Source organism: Peromyscus californicus, unplaced genomic scaffold, assembly GCF_007827085.1.
Source record: "Peromyscus californicus insignis strain IS unplaced genomic scaffold, ASM782708v3 Scaffold_7__1_contigs__length_154581171, whole genome shotgun sequence".
NCBI classification, from domain to species: domain Eukaryota; kingdom Metazoa; phylum Chordata; class Mammalia; order Rodentia; family Cricetidae; genus Peromyscus; species Peromyscus californicus.
In genome coordinates, this window is record NW_026294595.1 from 103,617,133 (window position 1) to 103,642,247 (window position 25,115).

At 46.0% G+C, this 25,115-nt stretch overlaps 2 protein-coding genes across 2 annotated transcripts in view; both read left to right on the forward strand.

The window, feature by feature from the left end:
• The window catches only part of Polr1b (RNA polymerase I subunit B), a 28,779-nt gene extending 11,707 nt beyond the window's left edge, over positions 1 to 17,072 (forward strand). The window contains exons 8-15 of the mRNA XM_052724531.1: positions 45 to 216; positions 906 to 1,187; positions 3,029 to 3,162; positions 6,055 to 6,225; positions 6,961 to 7,117; positions 9,874 to 10,070; positions 10,996 to 11,249; positions 12,381 to 17,072. Coding sequence (XP_052580491.1) covers positions 45 to 216; positions 906 to 1,187; positions 3,029 to 3,162; positions 6,055 to 6,225; positions 6,961 to 7,117; positions 9,874 to 10,070; positions 10,996 to 11,249; positions 12,381 to 13,263 — 2,250 coding nt within the window. The 3' untranslated portion in view covers positions 13,264 to 17,072. The remainder of the gene's footprint in view (positions 1 to 44; positions 217 to 905; positions 1,188 to 3,028; positions 3,163 to 6,054; positions 6,226 to 6,960; positions 7,118 to 9,873; positions 10,071 to 10,995; positions 11,250 to 12,380) is intronic.
• A 2,225-nt stretch (positions 17,073 to 19,297) lies between these two features.
• Positions 19,298 to 24,211, forward strand: Chchd5 (coiled-coil-helix-coiled-coil-helix domain containing 5). Its single transcript, XM_052725216.1, has 4 exons — positions 19,298 to 19,467; positions 19,794 to 19,934; positions 20,014 to 20,179; positions 24,036 to 24,211. Coding segments are annotated over exons 1-4 (333 nt in total). The 5' UTR covers positions 19,298 to 19,465; the 3' UTR covers positions 24,060 to 24,211.
• The last annotated feature ends 904 nt before the right edge of the window (positions 24,212 to 25,115 follow it).

Here is a 25,115-nt window from a genome sequence, read left to right on the forward strand (position 1 = left end):
ATTAAAGCATGCACTACTTAAAATTGAACATTTTCTTCTTTTAGGAAAAAATGGAAAATTGGCTAGTGTCTATTAAAATAGCTTTAGATAAGAGGGCTCAGAAGACCAACGTATCCATAAACAATGAAAATTTGTTGAAGATATTTAGTATGGGATCAGAACTAACAAAACCATTTGAATATCTTCTTGCTACTGGGAATCTGCGTTCAAAAACAGGTAAGACGAAACAGATAGGCCATGTTTATATTTTTCAAATTATATGCATAATATAATAAAAGTATGTTGCTGCAGAATTCCAGAGTAAGCTCACCCTCACTGAAGTCAGATTGTATGTTATAGTAAATTTTGACAAATGTCTGCCAACCCGAAGGGTTCAGCAAGGTGTCTTGTTTCTGTAAATCCAGTGCTAGTGAAAATACATTCTGTGACTCCTAGAAAGCGGATGACCACATATATCTGGGGCGGGCTGACCAGCTGCAGTCTGGAAGGTTTGGGTTTGTGCCCCTCCCTAAACCACTTGTATTGGAATGAACAATTGGAATGAAAATAAAAAAGACTGCGATCCAGAAATCTGCTTTCATTTTTCAGACAGATGCCACTGATTTCTCTTGTTAGTATGCCAACAAATGCTTATGTAACTTCAGAGCTCTCAGACCAGTCTCATTCAGTTTTTCCCATTTATCAGAACTAGTACTAGTGTTGTAAACCTGTGCACCTGCATGCGTGTGTGTTGGTACTGGGGAATTGCACCCAGGGCCCATTAATATATTAAGCAAATGCTCTTACCACTGAGCTATATCCCCAGCCCTGACGTTTTTTTCGTTTTATCAAAACATCAGAAACAGTTAGTTTTGGGTTTTTAAAAAAGACTTTTGCTTGTTTTGAGTGACTCTTTTTTAATTAAGGTCTCGGCTTCCTGCAAGATTCTGGCCTGTGTGTTGTGGCTGACAAGCTGAACTTCATTCGCTATCTCTCCCACTTCCGCTGTGTGCACAGAGGGGCTGACTTTGCCAAGATGAGGACCACCACAGTGCGCAGGCTGCTTCCAGAGTCCTGGGGCTTCCTCTGCCCTGTGCATACCCCAGACGGGGCACCGTGTGGGCTGCTGAACCACCTGACTGCCATATGTGAGGTCGTCACAAAGTTTGTGTACACAGCGTCTATTCCAGCCTTGCTCTGTGGCTTAGGTATGAACACTCAACAGTGCAGCTGGGTTTCATGGCTTTGAACAGCATCAGGCAATGACGTCACCCTTTGGGATTCTGCAGATAATTCTTTTTCAGTCCTCCATGCATGAGTGGGGCTGCTTTCTTGGCTTCTCTCTCATGCATTCTTTGGAGCTAAAGCAAGTTAAATGCCATTGGTGTTGTCCTTTTTTGTAAAAGGAAAAGATAGAAAGAAGTGAAATAGAACCGCCATTAGTGTTCAGAGTTTAGGTGCTCTTGTGTAGATTTCTGGGCCACTCTCCTGTGCCCTGGTAGATCTTTGCATTTCTAAGTAGAAAACTGTTGGTTTGGGGGAGTTCAGTTAAAGAGTAGCTTATGCAATAAAGCTGATGTCATAGATCGGTGACATTTATTCCTGGTAGCTTGCAGCCACTGTCTCCACTTTGGGGGAAAACTCAGTCGTATTGTTCGTCTAGGCTTGGGAGTTGGTTTGAGTTTACTTTCACAGTTAAAGGTGTCATCCTTTTGTTTGAGTATTTTGTAACAGTTTAGTCCTGGGATTTTCCAGTTGTGGTTTTAAAACCATAGTATTGTATCTTTATTGGTGAGTGGGTGAGGTCACCAGTGGATTGATGTTTTTGAAATGCAACATAGGACTCCTATGTTGGGTTTCCTATCATAGGGTCAGGTGATAGCTAGGTGCTTCAAGTAACCAGAAGGACATTGAGTCAAGAGTCAAGAACTTAGTATGTAAAATGTTTCACCCAACGGGAAAGTAACCATTAAGGAGGGAACATTAGAGAAAGCAATAAGAAATAGTCAAGATTCAGAGGTATAAGCAATCTGTCCATTTGCTGACTGCAAGGCAGAGAATACTTTGTTCTGTCGTTAATTAAAATCAGACCAAGCATAGTGGCACACACCCGTAACCCTAGCACTTGGGAGGTAGAGGAAGTTTGAGGTCAGCCTGGGTTACAGGAGACCCTGTCTCAAAGTCCAGAAGGAAACAGAAGAGGTTAGAGAGGTGGACAGTGTATCCCATTGTGGAGGAAGAGATGGCTCTGAGGAAGAGGGCTGAATAAAAGACACAAGCCCTGGAGAGCTGGTGTGGGGGACAGATGAGGCAGTGAGTGGTGACCTTTGACACTTGGGGAAATACTGGCTCTTTTTATGTGGCAGTTATGATGTGTGCAGATGTCGTTTTCACTGAATGACTTGGTTCTCATTATTTGCAGCCCTGTATTACATTAACTGGGCAGTGCTGTTAGCCTGTACCGAGCCATTGCTTGGGGGGAGTTGGGGGTTAGGGCTCAGTTCTCAAGTCTAAGCCAGCAGCCTCAGCTTCTCTAACTTTCTCTGAGGCCTGTGACAGCCACTTTGCACTTAGGGACAGCACTCAGCACTAAGTGTTTGCATGGCCTTGAACAGACGTTGAAAGATTGGCTTGCAGTTGGAGCATGGGGACAAGATGTCAGGGTGTGTGCACCAAGAAACATTCCTGCTGTGTGACTTTGCAGGTGCCCGTAGTATAATTTTGTGGTTACAAATAAAATGTTCAAGCAAGCAGATGTCAAAATAGCAAAAGTCTGCAGACAAGGAGGGTTGACAATAATTAGATTTTTCTTGGGAAAGTGTATTCAGGGTACAGGAGTCAGGAATCGACGTTCTGTGCAAAGCCTCCCTTGTGCCTAGCCATCCTCTCCCAGGATGTGTGTCCTTGATGAAGCAGTTTACATGTTTACAAGCAATATGAAAGCATTGTGTTGTAGGATAGAGCAGCTGGGTCGCTGGACTGGGTCTCCAGGCGCTGGAGATGCTGGGTGAAACCTTCTGATGATGTTATCCTGCTGTCCCCTCCCCAGGAGTCACTCCTGTCGATGCGGCACCTTGTCGGCCCTACAGTGACTGCTACCCTGTCCTGCTGGATGGCGTCATGGTGGGCTGGGTGGACAAGGAGCTTGCTCCTGACGTTGCGGACGCTCTCCGTCGCTTTAAGGTGATCTCCGGTCTCTGTGGATGGTCTCACTTCTCTCCTCACCTTTAGTTTAGTTTGCAGTCCTTCCCTAGTTGGTGAGGTGTCCTGGGGATGGTCTGGAGTGGTCAAGAAATCGGGATGGAAGCTAATTCCAGGGGTCAGTGACAGACACGTGACCTATAAGCATTTCCTGGTCGTGTCATTGAGGTCCCTGTCTGCTTATCTATCCAGTTGGACCTCAGAGGAGTGCCACCAGCTGGTTACTCCCTGCTTCCCAGCTGAGCGAGCATCTATAACCTGAACCTCCTAGGTTCGTCACTGTATAGTTAAAAATTTTCAGGGGAAATTTGTGGAGAGAGTTAAGCTGTGTGACAGCTCCTTCCTTTCCTCGTCTAACTTCACTTCATCCACTGGTTGATGATTTCTCTGCTGAGTTATTACTGCTCCCTTGGCTATTCTTCACTAAGTTGATTGTGACTGTGGTAGTTGTCCTGCCGCGCTCTGTAGTGCACACAGGCCTCAGCCATCCTCCTGCATCAGTTCCCCAGGCAGCTAGGATTACAGCCTATACTCCTAGCCCAGTCAGAATTCTCTTTTTTTTTTTTTTTAATTTATTTATTATATACACTGTTCTGCCAGCATGTATGCCTGCCTGCCAGAAGAGGGCACCAGATCTCATTTTAGATGGTTTCTGGGAATTGAATTCAGGACCTCTGGCAGAGCAGCCAGTGCTCTTAACCTCTGAGCCATCCCTGCAGCCCCTGTCTCTCCAGCTCCTGTCAGAATTCTTTATTCTGCTCTTCCTAAGCTTGCTGCCTCTACTGAAGTCTGTTTTGGTGAGCTGAATTTTTTTTTTTAAAGACAGAGTTTCTCTGTGTAACAGTCCTGGCTGTCCTGTAACTTGATTTGTAGACCAGGCTAAGCCTCGAACTCACAGAGGTCTGCCTGCCTCTGCCTCCTGAGTGCTGAGATTAAAGGTGTGCACCACCACCACCCGGCTTGGTGAACTGAATATTTTTATCTTTGTCTTATGAGCCAGTGATTTTAAAATTTTTCTTTCTGTATTTTGGCTTTCTTTTATCAGTTCTCTATTAGCATGAATGTTAATTCAGTTCGGGGGCTGGTGAGATGTCTCATCCTGTACAAGCACTTGCTATCAGGCTTAGTGCCCTAAATTCAATCCCCTAGATCCCTCAAGGTCACAGGAAAGAGCTGACTTCTGAGGCTCATGCTGTGCTCCACACTCTGGCACTCATGGACCTGTGCACATGCATACAATGAATCAGTTAACCATGAATTCAAGGGCTAGAGAGAGGGCTCAGTAGTTAAGAACACGTACTGCTCTTCAAGAGGACCCAAGTTCAATTCCCAGCACCCATGTGGTCATTCACAATTGTTTGTAACTCCAGTTCTGGGAGATCCGATTCCTTCCTCTGAACTCCATGGGCACCAGGCAAATACAAGGTACATATACATACATGCAGACAAAACACTCATACACATAAAATAAAATAAATAAATCTTAAATAAGTAGGCAAAGAATTCAGTTTGGTCCAGACATGGTGGTTTACACCTGTAATCCCAAGCAAACGAGGGTCTTCAACAGAGGAATGGCCATCATCATTAGTTTGGTTTTCATTCTTTTCTCCGTTTGAAGGGCCTTTTTTGGTGTGTCTGTGTGGTATGGCTGGGTTAACTAAGGTTGAAGAGTGCGTGGCAGGTTTCAGAATTCAGTGCTGCTGTGACTGGAATGCTGTCCCTTTTAATTGTCATTTCCTGGTTCCTCCCCCTCCCCTTCCATTTTTACCAATAATGTGTTGAGCTGTGAATCCCTTAAGTGCATATAGGTTTTATAATCTTTTTTAGATTATCGTAGCTTGGGTTTGTACTTCTCCCTTCACTTGGGAATTTTTCAAATAAGTTTTAAGATTTCTTTTTATGCAGGCATGCAGTGCTTGTGAGGGCCACAGGAGGGCGCTGGATCCCTGGGGGTGGAGTTCTGACAGGCTAAGCCACCTGGCGTGGGTGCTAGGAACTGAACCTGGCTTCTGTGAGAGCAGGAAGTGCTCTTCACCACCAAGCATTTCTCTGGCCGTTTTGGTTTTTGTGTTTTATGATTTAAAAGAAGAATAATTATGTGCATATGTTCATGTCTGTATTTGGGTATACACATGTGAGTACCGTGCCTGCTGCATGTACTCTTAGTATGTAGCCTTCTCAGCAACCCCATTTTGTTTTGTTTTTTAATTTTCAAATGCAAGACCCTTTCTGGTTTTTTTTTTTTTTGTTGTTTTTTTTTTGGTTTTTCAAGACAGGGTTTCTCTGTGTAGCTTTGCGCCTTTCCTGGAACTCACTTAGGAGCCCAGGCTGGCCTCGAACTCACAGAGATCCGCCTGGCTCTGCCTCCCGAGTGCTGGGATTAAAGGCGTGCGCCACCACTGCCTGGCGCAAGACCCTTTCAATGTAATTGTTTAAAAGGAAATTCATTGATCCATATTGCAGACATCAGAGAATAAGCTTGCCTTTTCTTAATCTTTTGCCATTTCTTGTGTGGGCTGAGTGAGCTTGTATGTGGGGTGAGACTGGGATGGATCGCTGTGGCCTTGGGGCACTAGGTTTATTACTAGGATGATGTAATTTGGGTGGGTGTTTTTTTCAAGACAGGGTTTCTCTGGGTAGCTTTGGAGCCTGTCCTGGATCTCACTTTGTAGACCAGGCTGGCCTCAAACTCACAGAGATCCGCCTGGCTCTGCCTCCCGAGTACTGGGATTAAAGGCATGTGCCACCACCACCCAGCCAGATGATGTAATTTCTTAGATGCTTTTCCTTTCCCATTCTACCTGGCTCTGGTGGCAGGGAGGGCGGGATAAAACATACATTTGTCCTTAATTAAACTATGTTCTGTCAAAACAGGTGTTGAGAGAAAAAAGAATTCCTCCTTGGATGGAGGTGGTCCTGGTCCCCATGACAGGAAAACCAAGCCTGTACCCAGGGCTGTTCCTCTTCACCACTCCCTGCAGGCTGGTGAGGCCTGTGCAGAACTTGGAACTGGGTAAAGAAGAACTCATTGGAACTATGGAACAGGTTGGTACCTGCTGTAGTGTGTGCTTATGTAGAACAGTTCAGGGGCTCGGCTTTCACTTTTAAAAGCATTTGGAAGAAAATCCAGCTTATTTTCCTGGCCCTCTTTGTCCAGCACTAAGTAGTTTGGATGTCTTGCCACCCTGCCGGGAACCTGAGGGAGTCCTGGTGCTCACAGAACCGCCCTTCCTGCCCAGTGTTCACGGTTCCTTTGCACCTGGCTCTGCCCCAGTTGGTGAGACCGAGGCATCTCTGACTCAGTCTCAGTTGTCATCTACATCTTTGCTGCTGCCAAACTGGAGTTTGTGCCAACTTTAAAATTTTATTTAAAAAAAAAAAAAAAAAAAAAGCCGGGCGGTGGTGGCGCACGCCTTTAATCCCAGTACTCGGGAGGCAGAGGCAGGCGGATCTCTGAGTTTGAGGCCAGCCTGGTCTACAGAGTAAGATACAGGATAGGCAGGACTACACAGAGAAAGCCTATCCAAAATAAATAAATATTTGTCTTCCTTTTCGGCCCTTCACAACTGGACAGGGTAGGATGAAGCACCTAAGGGGAAAGGGTTGGGGTGCTTAGCACACACAGTCCCTGGGTCCAATGCCAGCTCCACCACAACAGTAGCAATTCGGCGTTCATGATTGGGGCAAGGAAAGTATTCTGCAGCCTTGAGCGCTAACCCCTGGAAAGCAGCGAGACAGCCACAGTTACTTTGTGCATCTGCCCCCCTTCCTCTGCTCCAGCTCTTCATGAACGTTGCCATTTTTGAGGATGAGGTTTTTGCTGGAACTTCCACACACCAGGAGCTCTTCCCTCATAGCCTGCTGAGTGTGATCGCCAACTTCATCCCCTTCTCCGATCATAACCAGAGTCCTCGGAACATGTACCAGTGCCAGATGGGTAAGGTGGGTGGAGGTGGTGGTTGTACACACACACATAAAAAGTGCTTTTAAGTTAGACTGAAGTAATCTGAGAATTTTCAAGAATAGCATAAAGAATGCCCACAGATCAGTCATCTATCCCATTAACATTCTGCCCAGTTCATACTTTTGCTTGTTCACTTGAAAATTGTAAGCACAGTGCCCCTTTCCCACACATCAGTGCATATTCCCAACCACTAGACCTCTTAGTCAGGGATAGTTATCAAAATCAGGAAGTTTAGCACTGACTTCCTCGTAAGAAATGTTTTACTTTGAATTACATGTATGTGTGTCTTTGTGTGAGTACTGCATGTATGTGCAGGTGTCTGCAGAAGCCAGAGGCATTGGGTCCTCTGGAGCTGGAGTGACAGTCAGTTGTGAGCCACCTGACCTGGGTGCTGAACTTAAGCTCGTGTGCAAGAGCAGCACACACTCCATGTTTTAGTCCTTTCTCGATTTGGAGCGAGGCGGAGAATCAGGCCCGTCCAGGATCACTGGGGTTCTGCAGTGCATGTATCTATCTCCTTTGATGTAGCAGAGCTCTTCAGCTTGTTGGTGTCCTTCTTGACATTTACATTTTCAGAGAAATGATTTGAGCTTGTCTGAATCTCATGACTTGACTTTTGAGGGGTTCAAACCATTACAGTCACTCACATACTATCACTTTCAGTGCTTTTGATTTCTATCTGAAATGAAAGCGTCAGCATTTGATATTCTCTTTATCACCACAACCTTCCTTGAGCTGGTCTTGAATTCAGTGTCCTCCAGGGCTGGAAGGATGGCTCAATACTTAAGATCGTTGGCTGCTCTTCCAGAGGTCCTGAGTTCAACTCCCAGCACCCTTATGGTGGCTCACAGCCATCTGTAACTGTCTGTATTCCCACGAGATCTGATTCCCTCTTCTGGTGCTTGCAGACATTATCCTCAGGCCTCAGCCTGTTGAGTACTAGGGTTATTGGTGTACACGCCTCAGATCCTTTTAGCATTTTTGTTTGTTTGTTTATAGTACAGGTTACTGACTACAAATTCTCTTGTACTCATTCTGCAAATTCTTTTTCATTATTCTGAAATTTCTTTTTCACACTCACTTGAAGGAAATCTTATTATACCAGCCATATAATCCTGAGAGGACAGGCCCTTTTATTTCAGTGTGTTAAAGCTGCTCTACAGTCTCCTTTTAGTCATTCCTACTAACTAGAAGGCAGGGCTTATAAAGTACAATTTCCCTGTATGTGCTGTTGTCCCTCTCTTTAAGACTTGTCCTTTATCTTTGTTTTTAGGAGATTGGCTGTATGTCTAGATTCTCTTAGTATGTCTTCTGATTACATTTACTGGTCTTTATAAGAAAAACAATGATCTACTTTGGAGCTTTTTCCATTGCTTCCAAAATGTTGCTTCTTCCTCTTTATTTCTCTTTCTCTTCCAAGATTTAGTCATCCATTATTTGTAAAAACATTTAGTTATTTTTTATCGTGTGTGTGTCTTTTTTTTTTTGTATGTATGTGTTTGTAGTGGTTTGAATGAAAATGGCCCCCATAGGCTCATAGGGAGTGGCACTATTTGAAAAGATTGAGAGGTATGGCCTTGTTGGAGGAACTATGTCAATGCAGGCAGGCTTTGAAGTTTCAGAAGCTCAAGCCAGGCCCAGTATCTCTCTCTCTGTTCCTGTTGCCTGGGAATTTAGATGTAGAACTCTCAGCTCCTTCTCCAGCACCATGTCTGCCTTGGTGCCATCATGATTCCTACAATGATGATAACGGACCAACCCTTTGAAATCGCAAGCCAGCCCCACTTAAATGTTTTCCTTTATAAGCGTTACCATGGTCAGGGGCTGGAGATATGGCTTAGTGGTTTAGAGCACTGACTGCTCTTCTAGAGGTCTTGAGTCCAATTCCTAGCAACCACATGGTGGCTCACAACCATCTATAGTGGGATCTGATGCCTTCTTCTGGTGTAAAGGTATCCATGCAGTTAGAGCATTCATATATACATAAAATAAATAAATCTTTAAAAAAAATTGCCGTGGTCATGGTGTCTTTTCACAGCAATAGAAACCCTAACTAGGGGGAATGAAAAGATGTCTCAGTGGTTAAGAGCACTGGCTGCTCCTCCAGAGGACCTGGGTTCAATTCCCAACACCTACATGGCAGCTCACAACTGTCTGTAACTCTTGTTCCAGGGGATCTAACAACCTCACACAGACATACATGCAGGCAAAACACCAATGTACATAAAATACAAATAAATACATTAAAAAAAAAAAACCCTAACTAAGACTCTGTGTGTGTGTGTGTGTGTGTGTGTGTGTGTGTGTATGTGTGTGTTATTAATTTGATACCTTACATTCTGTTACCCAGAATTTAGAAACATTGACATTTCTGTGTGTATCCCCACATGTCCTATACTTGTACGTATCCTCTGTACCTTTCAATGTTTCCATTATATTATACATTTGTGTCCATATATGAATTATAGTAGTGTTTGCGGTGTTACAAGTGTTTATAAATAGTATCATTAAATGCAGTGCTGAATTTCCCTTGACCAGCATTATTTTCATAGGCTAGGCGTTTTGATAGAGCATCTTCATTCTCAAAGCTGGTGATAGTCTATACTAAGCAGAGCCATCATGCATGCGTTATCCATTCTCTGTGGTGTGTAGTTAGTTGTTCCCAGTTTTACGAAGCACGTTGAGAATTGATGATTGGAAACAACGTAAAGACATTTCTTCCTCTGTAGGTAAACAGACCATGGGCTTCCCACTGCTCACTTATCAAGACCGATCGGATAATAAACTCTACCGTCTTCAGACACCTCAAAGCCCTCTAGTGAGACCGTGCATGTATGACTATTATGACATGGACAACTATCCAATTGGGACAAACGCCATTGTAGCTGTGATCTCCTACACTGGCTATGATATGGAAGATGCCATGGTAAGTGTTGCTAGTTGTAACTCTAATCTTTTCTCATTGCTGTTTGTGAACTTTCTTAGTGTGAGATCACTGAAGGAATGTTTATGTGTCCTCAAGGACATAATAGCAAATGCATTTAAATGGTTAGTTATATACATTTAAATGGTTCGTTCCTGTCTGAGGTTAATGAAGGGAAACATTGAAAGACATCCAGTGTACATATATCTTCTTATCTGTGTACATACTGTGGGTAAAGGTTGATGTGAGGTCTTGGTATAGTTACCTTTTATATCTTTGATTATGTCTTAAGCCATATGAGTCTGGATCTTGATAGCATTGGTAATTTGGAAATGCAGTTTCAAAATCAAATGCCAGTTACCCTAAACCAAGTATTAGTAAATCTTAACTGGTTATATTTTGAAAGTTGTTTGCCTGTTGTTGTTTGTTTTTGCTCTTTTGGAAGGCCCGCCCCCCAGCTCCCAAATAAATCACACACAGAGGCTTATTCTTAATTATAAATGCCCCGCCTTAGCTTGGCTTATTTCTAGATTTCCTTCATTTAAATTAGCCCATCTACCTTTGGCTTCAGGGGCTTTTATCTTTCTCTGTTCCTGTATGCCTTTTCTTTACTTCTTACTCGGTGTCTGGCTGTGTGGTTGGGTGGCTGGCCCCTGCAGTCCTCCTTCGCTGGCTGCTGCTTTTTCTTTCTCGTCTCAGATTTCTCCTATTTATTCTCTCTGCCTGCCAGCCCCGCCTATCCTTTCTCCTGCCTCCCTATTGGCTGTCCAGTTCTCCATTAGACCATCAGATGTATTAGACAGGAACAGTAACACAGCTTCACAGAGTTAAACAAATGCAACATAAACAAAAGTAACACACCTTAAAATAATATTCTACAACATTTGCCCTCAGTCTTATAAGTTAATTTGGTTCTTTGGCTCCACAGATTGTGAATAAGGCTTCTTGGGAACGAGGCTTTGCTCATGGAAGTGTCTACAAGTCTGAGTTCATAGACCTCTCTGAAAAATTTAAGCAAGGGGACGATAGTCTTGTGTTTGGGGTCAAACCTGGTGACCCCCGGGTTATGCAGAAGTTGGACGATGATGGATTGCCATTCATAGGAGCAAAGCTGCAATTTGGTGACCCCTACTACAGCTACCTAAACCTTAACACCGGGGAAGGCTTTGTGGTTTACTATAAGTAAGTTTGGGGACATGTTGGACTGCTGGCTGGTTTGTTAGCGGGAAGTGTGTCACTAGGAGCCCTGACTGGTCTGGAGCACACTGTGTCGACCAGCCTGGCCCTGATGTAACAGCTGATGCCCCTGCCTCTGCCTCTTAAGTGCCTGTGCTGCCACACCTGGCCCTGTGCTGGTTTTTATAGGCTGTTTCTTAGTGAGATTACTGGAGGTCAATGAAGTTTTCATTTAACAGAAGGAAAAAGATTTTATATATATAAATCTAGTTATTGTTTTAAATCTCTGCTGCTCTAACCAAATAGGTAAGACTGGGAAATAAAACAAAGTCTCTCTGTCCTGGGGACTAGAACATTCAGGACTGAGGCACTGGTAGATTCGCTAAGGTGGACTCATGGAGGCACTACCTCCGTGTCCTGACGGGGGAAGACGGAAAGGCTAACAGCAGCAAGCAGCTCAGACCCCTTTTGTAAAGACACTGTCTACTGATGAGGCTCCATCCTCAGGACTTAAATCCCTCCTAAGGGCCTCACTCCTAATACACAGCAGTAGAGGTGGAGTCCCACATGAGCAGGGGGTGATGACATTGCGATGATGTCATTTGTGGTCCTTGCTGACGTGAGCACTGCTGAGTCCGGTGCCTGGCTTTTGGGGTGGTGGTCCATCACTGTTTCCTTCGTGCACGGCATTAAGGGTGGTTCCTGGCCAAATACTGGGTTCATTATGCCTCTTCCTAAAGACAATAATTAGCTGCTTTTACAATGATAAAAATGGCTTCAGTGGGCTTGCTTAGTATTGCTTTCCATAGCTAATATTCTCTCAGATAAACATAATTAGTAATTCTAGTCATGGGTAACTTCTGACATCTATTTATATTGGTGAGCATAAGGGGGATACATTTACATATACACTCTATGGAACATTAATCATGTCAACAAAATTTAAGTATTTTTATTTTCAAACGAAGCTTGGGAAGGCTTTGTGTCAAACACCTGTGATTCTAGCACATGGAGACAGAGGCAGGAGGATCATTGCAAGTTCTAGGTCAGCATTGTAGGCCAGCCAAGGCTAGCATAGTGAGACTCAACAAACAGAGCAAATAGCTTGACTTTTTATTTCATGTTTTTTTTTTCTAGGAGTAAAGAAAATTGTGTTGTGGACAACATCAAAGTGTGTAGTAACGACACGGGCAGTGGGAAATTCAAGTGTATCTGTATTACGATACGAGTCCCTCGGAATCCAACTATTGGAGATAAATTTGCCAGCCGTCATGGACAGAAGGGCATTTTGAGCAGGTTGTGGCCAGCTGAGGACATGCCTTTTACTGAGAGTGGGATGGTGCCAGACATTCTGTTTAACCCTCATGGCTTTCCCTCCCGGATGACCATCGGTATGTTAATCGAAAGTATGGCTGGGAAGTCTGCAGCTCTGCACGGTCTCTGCCATGATGCCACACCCTTCATCTTCTCTGAGGAGAGCTCCGCCTTAGGGTACTTTGGGGAGATGTTAAAGGCGGCTGGCTACAACTTCTATGGCACCGAGAGGTTGTATAGCGGCATTAGCGGGATGGAGCTGGAAGCAGATATTTTCATCGGTGTGGTTTATTACCAGCGCTTACGCCACATGGTGTCAGACAAATTTCAAGTTAGGACAACTGGAGCCAGGGACAAAGTCACCAACCAGCCTGTCGGGGGAAGAAACGTTCAGGGTGGAATCCGCTTTGGGGAGATGGAACGGGATGCTCTCTTGGCACATGGTACGTCCTTTCTCCTTCACGATCGGCTCTTCAACTGCTCTGACCGCTCGGTTGCCCACGTATGTGTGAAATGTGGCAGTTTGCTCTCCCCACTACTTGAAAAACCTCCTCCTTCTTGGTCTGCAATGCGCAACAGAAAATATAACTGCGCTGTCTGTGGCCGCAGTGACACAATTGACACTGTCTCTGTGCCATACGTTTTCCGGTATTTTGTAGCTGAGTTGGCAGCTATGAATATCAAAGTAAAACTGGATGTCATTTAACTTGATCCCGCTGTTTGCCTTTCAGGCAAATGCCTAGCCAGGGCCCTACGGCAGTACATCATATATAATCTATGCACATGCACCGTGTGGCAGAGTAATGTGTGAGGACCCCCTTTAAAGGCGAGCTCCACCCATTCCTCGCTCTCTTTCCCACCGCTCCTCCTAGAGGCAAGCAGGCAGACAGGCCTTTGTGCCTCTCCCTTCCAATCCCTCCCTCTCTTCTCTTTCTCTCCTCTCCTCTCTCCCCTCCCCTCCCCTCCTCCTCTCCTATCCTCTTCTCAACTCTTGTCCATCTGTCCCCCATAAGACCTCCTTGTGAGCCCTGACACATAGTGTGTCTGTCTGCTCTTGCCCGCCATTTTTAACAACATTGGTGCTGTGTGACTTGGCAGGCCATCCTGGTGCCTCCTCCTGTCCGCTGGCAGTCTGAGGTGCACCAGGACCCTGAACCTGGTTCATCTACAACCCCCTCTGCACAACACCGGCTACTATGATTGTTGACTTTCTCCTCAGGAAGGGGGTGGGGGACACCACCTTTGGGGCTTCGCTGGTCCCTTTTGCCAGCAATCACCTCTGGCCATTCCCCATGAGTGAGGTCTCGTTCCTCGTCTATCGAACCTACATGTCCCTTGGCCCCTCCCCTCTGTGTGCCGACTCACTGGGCAGCTTGTACATTTCTCATCTCTTTGACCCAAACATCCCTCGGGCTTAGCCCTGACCCCTGCTCTGTGTTTGACGAATCACTGAACAGCCTGTGCTATCTTAATTGATCCTTGCTTAATTTCTGGGATGCTAGAAATTCTAAAGCCATTGGATCTCAGTTTTTTCGTTTTGTTTTTCCTCCTCTGCCTCACCCATGGGGAATAAGCCTAACAGTAATAAAGCCCGACATCTCCTCTGGAATGTCTTTTAGAAAACCTCAAACCTCTATGCTTAATGCCCTGCTTAAAGACTTCTAAACTCATCCGCCTTTGCACCCAGAAATGGCCCAAATACCACTTAGATAACCGGTTAAAATGGCCACCTAACGTCACTTTAGACCTCGATATTTTATGGGAGCTTTCCAACTTTTGCCAGCGGACGGGTACATGGAAGGAGTTGCCTTACATACAAGCTTTCCATAAAAGAATCCAATATATTACCCAATCTTATAGTCTCACCTTTCATGATATATATATGTTCCTAACTAACAACCCACTTCCTGAGGAGCACAAGCAAGTTTCGGAACAGGTTAGAATACATGCAGACAGAATTCATCAAACTAATGCAGCATGTCCACCCAGGGCCAAGGTGGTCCCCGATCAAACGAGGCCCACGACGAGATTATAACACCCCAAGAGGTGCTCTAGCTAGAGACCAGTTTACAACCTGGCTCCTGGCGGGTCTCCGTAAGGCTGCCCTTAAACCAGTGAACTATGAGAAACTCCCAGACTCATAAAGGAGACTCACAGAACAAATTTCAGTATAACTCTACTATTGCCTGCCCTCAGCAATGAACCACCTGTGTCTCCTGGGTGCTAAGGTGTCACTATGATGATGGGAAAGGAACAGGTACTTTAAGGTTTGGTTAGGTGGAGATAGAAAAGCTTAACTGGTGATAAGGAGAATGATTTGAGGTGTTCCAGCAGTCTCAATAATGTTCCAGCGCCCTCATTGCCCACCCACTTGCCACCCCTAACTCCTCACTTTTTTATAATAAACAAAAGAGGGGAATGTTAGCATTTCAGGTAAATACCTAGCTAGCGCCCAGGGCCTTAGGGTCCTATGTTACCTAATCTGTGCACTGCGTGGCTGTGTAAGCCTCCATACACATGCGCTAGGACCCCCTTTAAAGGCAAGCTCCGTCCATTCCTCATGCTCTTTCCCACCGCTCCTCACAGAGGCCAGCAGGCAGGCAGACCTTTGCGTCTCTCCCTTCCAATCCCTCCCTCTCCTTCTCTCAACTCTTGTCTCCCTCCTCAATAAACCCTCCACGTGAGCCCTGTTGCATGGTGTCTCTTTCGGCTCTCGCCTGCCGTTTTTAACAACGCCGGCCATCTGAGTGAAGAGATTAGAACAAAAGGTGACTTTAATCCAGTGAAGGTATTATGGATTCACTCTGGATCTATACAAGAATTTCAATACTGACGCCAAGAACAGGCAGCTGAGAATTCAAGACTTCCGTGCCTCTGAAACCTGCTGAAGTTGGTTTGTTATATTTGTTTAAAAATGTTCTTAAATGACTTCTTTACAATGATTTGTTGATCATAGATCGTGCAGGGACACCTCCTTTCCAGGCCCAGGTTCACTGGTCCCTGCTTTCAGTAGCAGAGTTTGTCTGTCATCATCCAGAGCAGGGCAGTATAATAAACAGAAAATGGAAGCCACAAATGTAATTTTTATTTTTATATACATGTAAAGTTAAGCTATTTCATGTATATAATTTGATGGATTATAACATAGGTCTAGTCTGTGATGTCATCATGGTCAAGGTAAATAAACATCTGTTATCTCCAAAGTTTCCTTGTACACATTTGGGTGGGTAGTGCATATGTGTATGTGTATGTGTGTGTGTGTGTGTGTGTGTGTGTGTGTGTTCTCTTCACAGTTCCAAGTGCACTTGTCAGCTACAAGCAGCACTCTATTTCCCTGGCCTTCAGCAACAGCCATTCTACTCTGTCTGTGAGTTCGGCTTTTTCAGTAACTCATAGTGGGATCATGCAGGCCTGTCCATGTTTCACTTAGCATGGTGTCCTCAAGGTTCAGCCATGTCTTCAAATTGGCAAGACTTCCTCCACCTTTAAGGCTGAATGTATCTGACTAGTGAGCAGCTATGGTCCTTTGCTTATTTTTTTAACCTTTGTATAAGTGTCTTGTACTTTGTAGGGTTTTGTGTATAATATCTTATCCAGCTGTATTGTTCCCTGTTAATGGGTGTTTGGAAACATCCATGAAAAACACCTTGAACTGGTTGATACTTCCCCTTGCTTAAGAGAGAAGCCCAGCTTTGGACCCAGCTACCCCGTTCTCTGTCTGCCTCACAGTCCTGTGGCTGAGGTTACTGTTCACATCTAGTGCCACAAATAGGTGTGGTTTTGAGGGCCTTGTTGTTGAAAGTAGGATTCACTATGAAGCCAAGATTGGCTATGAACAAGTCATCTTCCTGCCTCAGCCTCCAGAGTGGTAAAATTGTCAGTATGTACCACAATGCCCAGCTAAATTGGTTTTATTTTGATACAGGGTTTCTTTGTAGTCCTGGCTGTCCTCACTCTATAGACCAGGCTAGCCTCAAACTCAGAGATTGCCTGCCTCTGCTTCCCAAGTGCTAGGATTAAAGGTGTGCACAATCCCTGCCCAGCACCAGCTAATTTTTAAAAAAATTAACTTTTACCCTGTCTCGAAAAAACAAAAAACAAACAAACAAAAACAAAATAAAACAAAAATGAACTTTTGATCTTGTAGATTCTTTTGGTTTTTCGAGACAGGGTTTTTCTGTGTAGCTTTGCGCCTTTCTTGGAACTTACTTGGTAGCCCAGGCTGGCCTCAAACTCACAGAGATCCGCCTGGAGTGCTGGGATTAAAGGTGTGCACCACCATCGCCCGGCTGATCTTGTAGTTTCTTAACCAATAAATTGACATGAATTTAAGACAACCCCCCCAAAAAAATTACTCAAAATTCTCCAATTTTATGTATTCTTACATATAGTTGCATGGAATATTATCCTCTATGTAGATGGGTGTTACACATAGGACACTTCTGTTAATATCACTAACCCTTCAATCCTTGTCTATAATATTGAGAAATGCTGTAAATAGAATCGTAAAACATATTTTGAGACTCGTTTTTTTTAACTTAACAGAATTCCCCTTAAATTCATCTAAATTGTATATATTAATTCATGCTTTTGTATTGCTGTATAGTACTCCAAAGTATGGGTGGACTAGTTTAACCATCCACTTGAAAGAACATTTATCTGGGACAAACATTGACGAGAACAATTACTGAATCATAGTTCTATAAGAAATAGCCGTGGGGCTGGAGAAGTGGCTAAATACAGTGTTTGCTATGCAAGTATTAGGACCTGAGTTCGGATCACTGGCGCCCACATAGAAGGTATGGCAGGGCACACTCGGAATACCAGTGCTGGGGTGTGGAGACAGGATCCCAGGGGCTCACTGGCCTGCCAGTCAAACTTTGGTGGGCTCCAGGTTCAGTGAAATACCCTGTCTCCAAAAACTTAGGGTGCAAAGCAATGGAGAAGACACCTGCCACTGTCCTCTGGCCTGCACACACAATCATGCACCCGCACACACACACACACACCATACACACTGAATGGACCTGGTATTTGGCACAAGAAACCCCAAGACTAAGTTCTCAGCACAAAGGAGATTTATTTGCCACAGGGGGGCAAAAGTAGGGAATAAGAGACAAGAGACAGGACACAGAGGCAAAGGAGAAGGGGAAGGGACATTTGTCAGCAACCAGGGAGATGGGAAAGGGATATTTGTCCTGGAGGGACAAAGGACTGCCTCTGGATAAAGAGGAAGCAGACGTGGCCTATAGACAAATGGCAATTTAAAAAGGGAAAGGGAAACCCTGTGTTAGGATGAGGTGTTCAATTTTGGCTGGACATATGAGGGTGGCCAAAGGGGGCTTTTGATTGCTGGACTTCAATACTTTGATAGCTGGACCTTGGTAGTCAGCCTCAGGAGGAAGCGACGAAGTAAGGGAACAGACATTGGGGCTAGCTTTAGGAGTGTAATTTCATGGGTTTTAGCTAAGTGCAGAGAATGGGGGAGAAGGGCAAGGCCTGACAGCCATGTTTGGTTTGACTAGCGTCCTTTTCCCAGCTCCCTCTCCTCAGCAGCTGCTGCTGTTTACAGCTTGCCTGCCCTGGTGTTTTCTCTCAAACTAATAACATCGTCCTTGAGCTTCCTAACGAATACATTTTAAAAGTCTTTCATGGACAGCGCCCCCAAAGGGAACCCTAGTAACAAGCAATTCTGAGATCTTCATTTCTCAGATCTGCTTCGCTTCAAACATTACGGTTCTCTCTACATTTGACTTAGTCACACTCTTGACAGAGTCACCAGCCAAAAGGCAACTGAAGTCTGGAGGTACGAGTGTCATGTTTCCCAAAGATGAAAGTGTCACGTGTGGTGTGGCTTCTTACATCTGTCACATGAATCAGACACAGATGGCTGGGAGCTGTCATCCCCTGTCAACGGTCTACCACAGAACTCAAGATTACAACCTCCAGTCAACACCTCCTTTACCCGGAACTGCTGTGTTCAGGCGCTGAGCCCTTCTCTTGCGCTGTGTCTGGTATGAAGGAGGCTACCGCAGTCATCCCCCATTTCACAGCCGCATACTGCGGTGGTTCTTGCTTTTCGTTTAGTCTCAGAAGACCTCTTCATACTAGATGAACAGACGCTCCATTCTCTGAGAAAGGAGCATTTAGCCTTTTAAACAGGGACATGGACTCCCAGGTCTAGCCTTATCATCTGAAGGCGTATATGGAGGGTGGAGACCACAACAAGGAGAATTACAGAGGAAGTAATTTGTCCACGATGGCAAGGAGAGCAAGCAATAAAATCTGCTTTCATCCTGCCGTTATCACCTACGCCAGGAAAAGGACATGGATGAGTTAATAACCGTATGGAAGACCCCATGTGGCTATTAGGGGAGTGTGCACCGGCGTAAAGCCGGAGCTCAGCTGAGAGGTCAGTCCCCTGTTCCCGAGCCCAGCGGCGGCGGGCAAGGTTGCCGACTCAGCCGCCCCGTGTGGAAGGCCGCAGCCACGCCGGCCGGTGGCTACTGACTCCAGCCAGGAAAGCGCCAGCGGCTGCAGACCGCAGAGACCCGCAGCTAACCCGACTCGCTCCGGTGCCGAGCTGCAGCAGCACTTCCGATCTCCTACTTCCGGTGAGCTCTAAGCGCCGCCGCCACCACCACAAGCCGGAAGTAAAAAAAAAAAAAGCTAAAACAAAATAGCCGACGGACCGGAAGTAGTTACGTGAGGTCCCGCCCAGACAAGCCGTGAGCCGGAAGGCGAGGCAGAGCGTTGCCATGATGAATTTAGGTGGGATGAGTGGCAGGACTCTCGGCGACCGGAAGAGTGAGGCGGGGAGGTATGGGTTGGGCGCTGCCATGTCAACCTGATACCGGAAAAGGCGGGTCTCTTCTCCCTGACTGATCGGCGCCTGAACTCGCCTGGAGATGTGAGTTAAACTCCCTACAACTCTCGGTCATGCTTAGCAGGCTGCATGATCCCCAATGGGAAACGCCTGCACTCAAGGCTGGAGATACCCCAGGCCTGCCTCACCGTAACCAGACTTTTAGAACTTCCACTGTCTTTCTAAAAACTCCCACCCTGTACCACAACGCTCACGGCTCAGCTCTTATTTCTGCCCCTCGTTGGTTGTCCATGTCACAGGATCCTTAAAATTTACAAATCTGTCTTGGATCCCTAGGCTAACCACAGATCCAAATCGGAACTTTTTCTTGTCTACTCTTGAGATTATCTTCAGCTTACCCTGTCCCGCAGGCAGGCAGCTCTGGAAGTCACTGCTCGGTACTGCAGCCGGGAGCTGGATCAGTATGGCCAATGTGTGGCAGCCAAGCCTGAATCTTGGCATCGGGATTGTCACCACCTTAAGATGAGCATTGCCCGCTGCACATCCTCCCAGTGAGTGTAAAAGTGGGGCCAGAGGGTGCCAGGCAGTGGGGTGTGAATGCTCCGGGTCTGAAATGCCCTGCTCCCACAGCCCCATCATCCGCCAGATCCGCCAGGCCTGCGCTGAACCTTTTGAAGCTTTTGAGGAGTGTCTTCGCTTGAACGAGGCAGCGGTTGGCAACTGTGCCGAACACATGCGCCGCTTCCTGCAGTGTGCTGAGCAGGTGCAGCCGCCAAGTTCACCCACAGCTGGAGAGGTAAAGGAGGCTCACTAGATCATCTTTTCCCCTTCACAACTCCCTTCATTTTCTAGCTCAAAGTAGATACGTTTAAGTCCTAGCCACACCTGATTCCCACACATGCCTTGGTTGTGAATCCAGAACCCAAAGCACGGTTCTCTACTCCAAGTTGCAGCCTCTGCTTTAGTCTAACTTTCACGCTCCTCCTCTGCCAGGGCACGTGCCCCAGCCTTCTCCCTGGCTTGCCTGAACCTCTTGCTTCCACATAACGACCTGAATTCGGGTCACATTTCACCCTTGCTTAAAACTCTCCAGGGGTTTCCCCTTCAGACTGGGAAGACGTCCCTGATTCTTCCTGGATCCCTTGTGTTCTTCCCTTCCTGGCCCATCTTATCCTCTTCATGGCTTTCAGCTGTACTGGTGGGGGTGAGGGATGGGGTGGAGGGGTTCACACACACACACACACATGATCTTAATGTACACAGTACATAAACACATATACAGTATATCTGAGATAATAAAATGTTATTGATGGGGCAATTAGAAAAAGCCTTAACATGCTCTGGGGTTGGCAGAAATGGAAGCGTGAGAAACACTCCCTTGGATGTTTCCTGCTGGACCACTCCAATGGGAAAATTCACACCTTTAACCACCCTCCTCTGAGCACCTCCCATGGGGTCCTCTGTCCCTGCAACCCTGGGCTTCAACGTCTTCTGGACTTCTGTGTTGGTCTCTTTGTCCTTTCTAATCCTTCTTCTGTGATGGTCCCAGAGTGTTCTCAGAGGAAATCTTACCAAGTTTACTTCTATATGGAAACCTCTGTGATTTCACTTCTACCAGACTGGTTCTCATCTCCAGTGAAACCTGACTCCGCTGACTCTGGTCCCACCTCTTCCACCCTCCACTCCAGCTCCATGTTCCATCCCCAGTGGACAACTGGGGATGTCTGCTTTCCTTCTAGCTATTTTGCTCTGCCTGGACTGCCCTCCCCGGTCCATCTTCTGTCTAATTCTTACCCTGTTTAACATGGTACTTCTCTCAGAAAAGCTTCTCTGTTTCCCCCATTCCTATCCCCTGGCTTTTAGACTCCTTCCATCCTGGTCACGCTCCACTGTTTTCCTTGTATCTCGCGCTTCAGGAGAGTTCTTGGCTAAAGGTTACCCTCTAATTATACCTGATATTCATTGGTTCTTTGTATAGAACAGGAGCAGATGAAAGACTTAGGTTATGAGAACAGAAGGACTTTAGTTCTCCACAGGAAATGTTCAGGAATGATTGCATATTGTCCATACTAGTTACTCAGCCATCTCATAGGAATATCTCTTTCTTTCAAGTGTTTTCAGCATCTAGATAATAAGCCCTTTCATTCCTTTTTTTTTTCTTGTTTTTAATTTTAGTTTTTATTTTTCACTTTATGTGTATCAGTGTTATTCCTCTATGTATGTGGACCATGTGTGTGCCTTGTGCCCATGGAGGTTAGGAGAGGGTGTCAGATCTCCTGGAATCCTCTGGAATTGGTGTAACACAAATTCCTAAACAGTCTTAATAAAAAACCCAGATCCAGATATTGGGGTAAATCCTGAAAGATCAGAGAGACAAAGGACCAAGCCACCTCTCACCTCTAGGACTCCTCAGCCTGAAAAGCTTCTAGTTCCTGTCTCCTCAAGCTTTTATACCTTTCTCCACCCAGCCAGCACTTCCTGGGATTAAAGGCATGTGTGCTTCCCAAGCAAAGGCATGAGATCCTAAGTGCTGGGATTAAAGGTGTGTGCCACCACTGCCTGGCTCTGTTTCTCTCCTAGACTGTGTCAATCTCATGTAGTCCACGGTGGCTTTGAACTCACAGAGATCTAGATGGATCTCTGCCTCCCGAGTGCTAGAGTTAAAGGTGTGTGCCTTTAACTCTCTGCCTCTGTGTTTAATCTAGTGGCTTGTTCTGTTCTCTGATCTTCAGGCAAATTTTATTAGGGTACACAGTATAACACCACCATTGGAGTGACTGTGGCTGGTTGTGAGCTACCATGTGGGTGCTGGAAACTGAACCCAGGTTCTCTGTGAGAGGAGCAAGTGCTGAGCCATCCCTTTGTCTCTTCAGCCCTCTTCCTTTAAGGTTGGCTGGTGTTCTCCCTAGACAAGCAGCCATCCTTTCTCCGTCTCTGGCCATTCCCGCTATTACCCCACAGTTCCTCTTCCCTACAACTAAAAGAGCTTTTTTCTTTTTTGGTTTTTCAAGACAGGTTTTCTCTGTGTGTAGCTCTGGCTGTCCTGGAACTTGCTCTGTAGACCAGGCTGGCCTCAAACTCACAGAAATCCACCTGCCTCTGCCTCCCAGAGTGCTGGGATTAAAGGCGTGCACCACCACCGCCCCACTGAAAGCGCTTAAAAATGGAAATTAGGGGGCTGGAGAAATGGCTCAGTGGTTAAAAGCACTGGCTGTTCTTACAGAGGTCCTGAGTTCAGTTCCCAGCAACCACATGGTGGCTCCCAACCATCTGTAAATGAGAACTGGTGCCCTCTTCTGGCATGCAGGCAGAACACTGTATACAAAATAAAAAAAAAAAAAAAATGGAAATTAGGGCAGGGAGGTTGTAGGTAGAGTTTTCCTGCCTGGCCCACAGTCAGGGCAAATCTCTCTCACCCGCCAGTCCCACAGCAGCTCAGACCCGACCAAGTAAACACAGAGACTTATATTGCTTACAAACTGTATGGCCGTGGCAGGCTTCTTGCTAACTGTTCTTACAGCTTAAATTAATCCATTTCTATAAATCTATACCTTGCCACGTGGCTCGTGGCTTACCGGCATCTTCACATGCTGTTTGTCATGATGGCGGCTGGCAGTGTCTCTCTCTCAGCCTTCCACTTGCCAGAATTCTTCTCCTCCTTGTCCCGCCTATACTTCCTCCTGCCTGACTACTGGCCAATCAGTGTTTTATTTACTAACCAATCAGAGCAACACATTTGCCATACAGAACATCCCACAGCAGGAGGTGACTTAGCAGGTTATGGCATTTGCTGCCAGGTCTACTGACCTGAGTCCTATCCTGCAGGCTGTCCTCTGACATGCATGCACCCCCTAGATGAATGAATAAATGTAAGAGTGAAAAAACAAAATGGAAGTGCAGTCACCTGTCTCCTCTTGTGGCTCCAGGCTCTCCAATGCACTAACTAACACCCAATCCCTTCCACGTCCTGCTCCTTCATGCTGATGGCGTCACAACTCCAGCTTTTCCTCCTGATTGGGGCCGGGAGATTTAGGCCTCCTGTCTTCTCTGATCTTCACATTATTAGACATGAAAATGTCCTCATCTACCATGTGATAGAAAGGCCTTGGTGGGAGAACTTGTATTTATGTTGCTGGTAGTCCAAAAGTCTCCCTGTTCCTGCACACAGCCTTTTGCTCTTTACCTACCAGGTGACTAGTTTTAGTCTTTGGATATCTCTGATTTTGAAAGGAAGTTTCCTAGAATGAGAGATTTTTGCCTGCTGGGTCCCCAGCACTTGTAATGATGCTGCCACGTGCCTGTAATCCTAGCACTAGGGAGGCCCGGGTAGGAGGGTTGCTACGAGTTCAAGCCAGCTTGGGTTCCACAAGTGAGCTCCAGACCAGCCTCAGCTACTGGTGAGTTCCAAGCCGACCTGGGCTAGAGTTAGAACCGATCTCTCTCCATCCTCCAAAAATAAATAAAGAAACAGAGTTCCAGCCCCAGGTTTTAGCTTACTGTGGACAACTTGTTCTCATGGCAAATGGCCAAGGTCACTACTTGGCACCTTTCCCCTCTGTACTGGACGGTTTGAGGACAGCCTCTGCGGTGTCTGCCTCATTTCCCCATCAGTAGTCTCAAGGCCAGTAAACGCTGGTGTGTTTTCTCCACAGGCACAGCCACTTCCTGCCTCCTGAAGACCCCCTTGGACTTGGAGAAAACTGGACATGACTAGCCCACTTGATGTCCTCATCTAGAAGAGTGACCATTTTGGAGTCTTGAGGGCTCTGGTGTGGGTCTGGCTTTCCTGGACTTCAGGACTCTAAATAAATAAAGACTGAGTACTGGACTTTGGTTCAGCCTATAACATTCAAGGAGGCACTAGGAGAGCTGGAGGAGAGCTTGGTCACCCTCCCCCAGCTTTACTTGGTCTGTCAAGTAAGAGCTCAGGAGGGGCTAAGATGCTCCTGATCTAGGCTTAGCCTTAAGAGGACTCAGACAGCTGTTCCCTGTCCCCTCCTGTCTGTACGCTGGGGAAGGACTTTCCTATCACACTCACCAGATGGCTTTTTGGTTTTGGTTTTTTGAGTCTAGGCAGTCCTGAAGCCCAATACCAAACTGGATTCAGACTCAGAAAATCTTCCTGAGTGCCAGGGTTACAGGTGTGAACCACCATGCCCGCCTTCTCCCCCACAACCTCACGCATGCCAGTCAGATGTGCCCTCCCTGCCGCTTGTGCCCTGAGCTGCGTTCACTCCATCTTTCTACAGTTTTCTTGAGGCTTGTGAGAGGAGCAGGAAAAAGGTCATCTTTAATAGCAGCACATCTTGTCCACTGCTGAATCAGAACTGGTTGAGCAGTAGACACGGGCCTTGGGCAGTGGGTGTCAAAATTCTGGCCTTAGTGTTGAAAACAACTGTGTGGAGGCAGAAGCAAGGCAGGAGAATCAGAAGTTCAAGGTCACCCACTGCTATGTAGTTTGAGGCCAGACTAGGCCACCCGAGGCCCTATCTTGTTAAATTTTAAAATTGGAAAACTGAAAGGACATGGCTTGGAAGCATCCTTCACTGGATTTTTAGTTTGTCTTGATCAGCAATTTCCCAGAAACCAGGTGTCAGAATGGGGCACAGATTCTCAGTCTGAATCCCGAAATAGTGAGAGGGAGTGGGAAAGGGAGACAAGAAGACAGCCAGTCAAAAGTATTATCAGGGTGGCAAGATGGATCAGTGGGTAAGGGTGCTTGCCTCGTGAGG

Excerpts from the sequence above, each read along its gene's own strand:
- Chchd5 (XM_052725216.1), top strand. Across the intron at positions 19,935-20,013 it reads GCCCGCTGCACATCCTCCCA|CCCCATCATCCGCCAGATCC; the intron begins GTGAGTGTAAAA and ends CTGCTCCCACAG. Across the intron at positions 20,180-24,035 it reads GTTCACCCACAGCTGGAGAG|GCACAGCCACTTCCTGCCTC; the intron begins GTAAAGGAGGCT and ends TTTTCTCCACAG.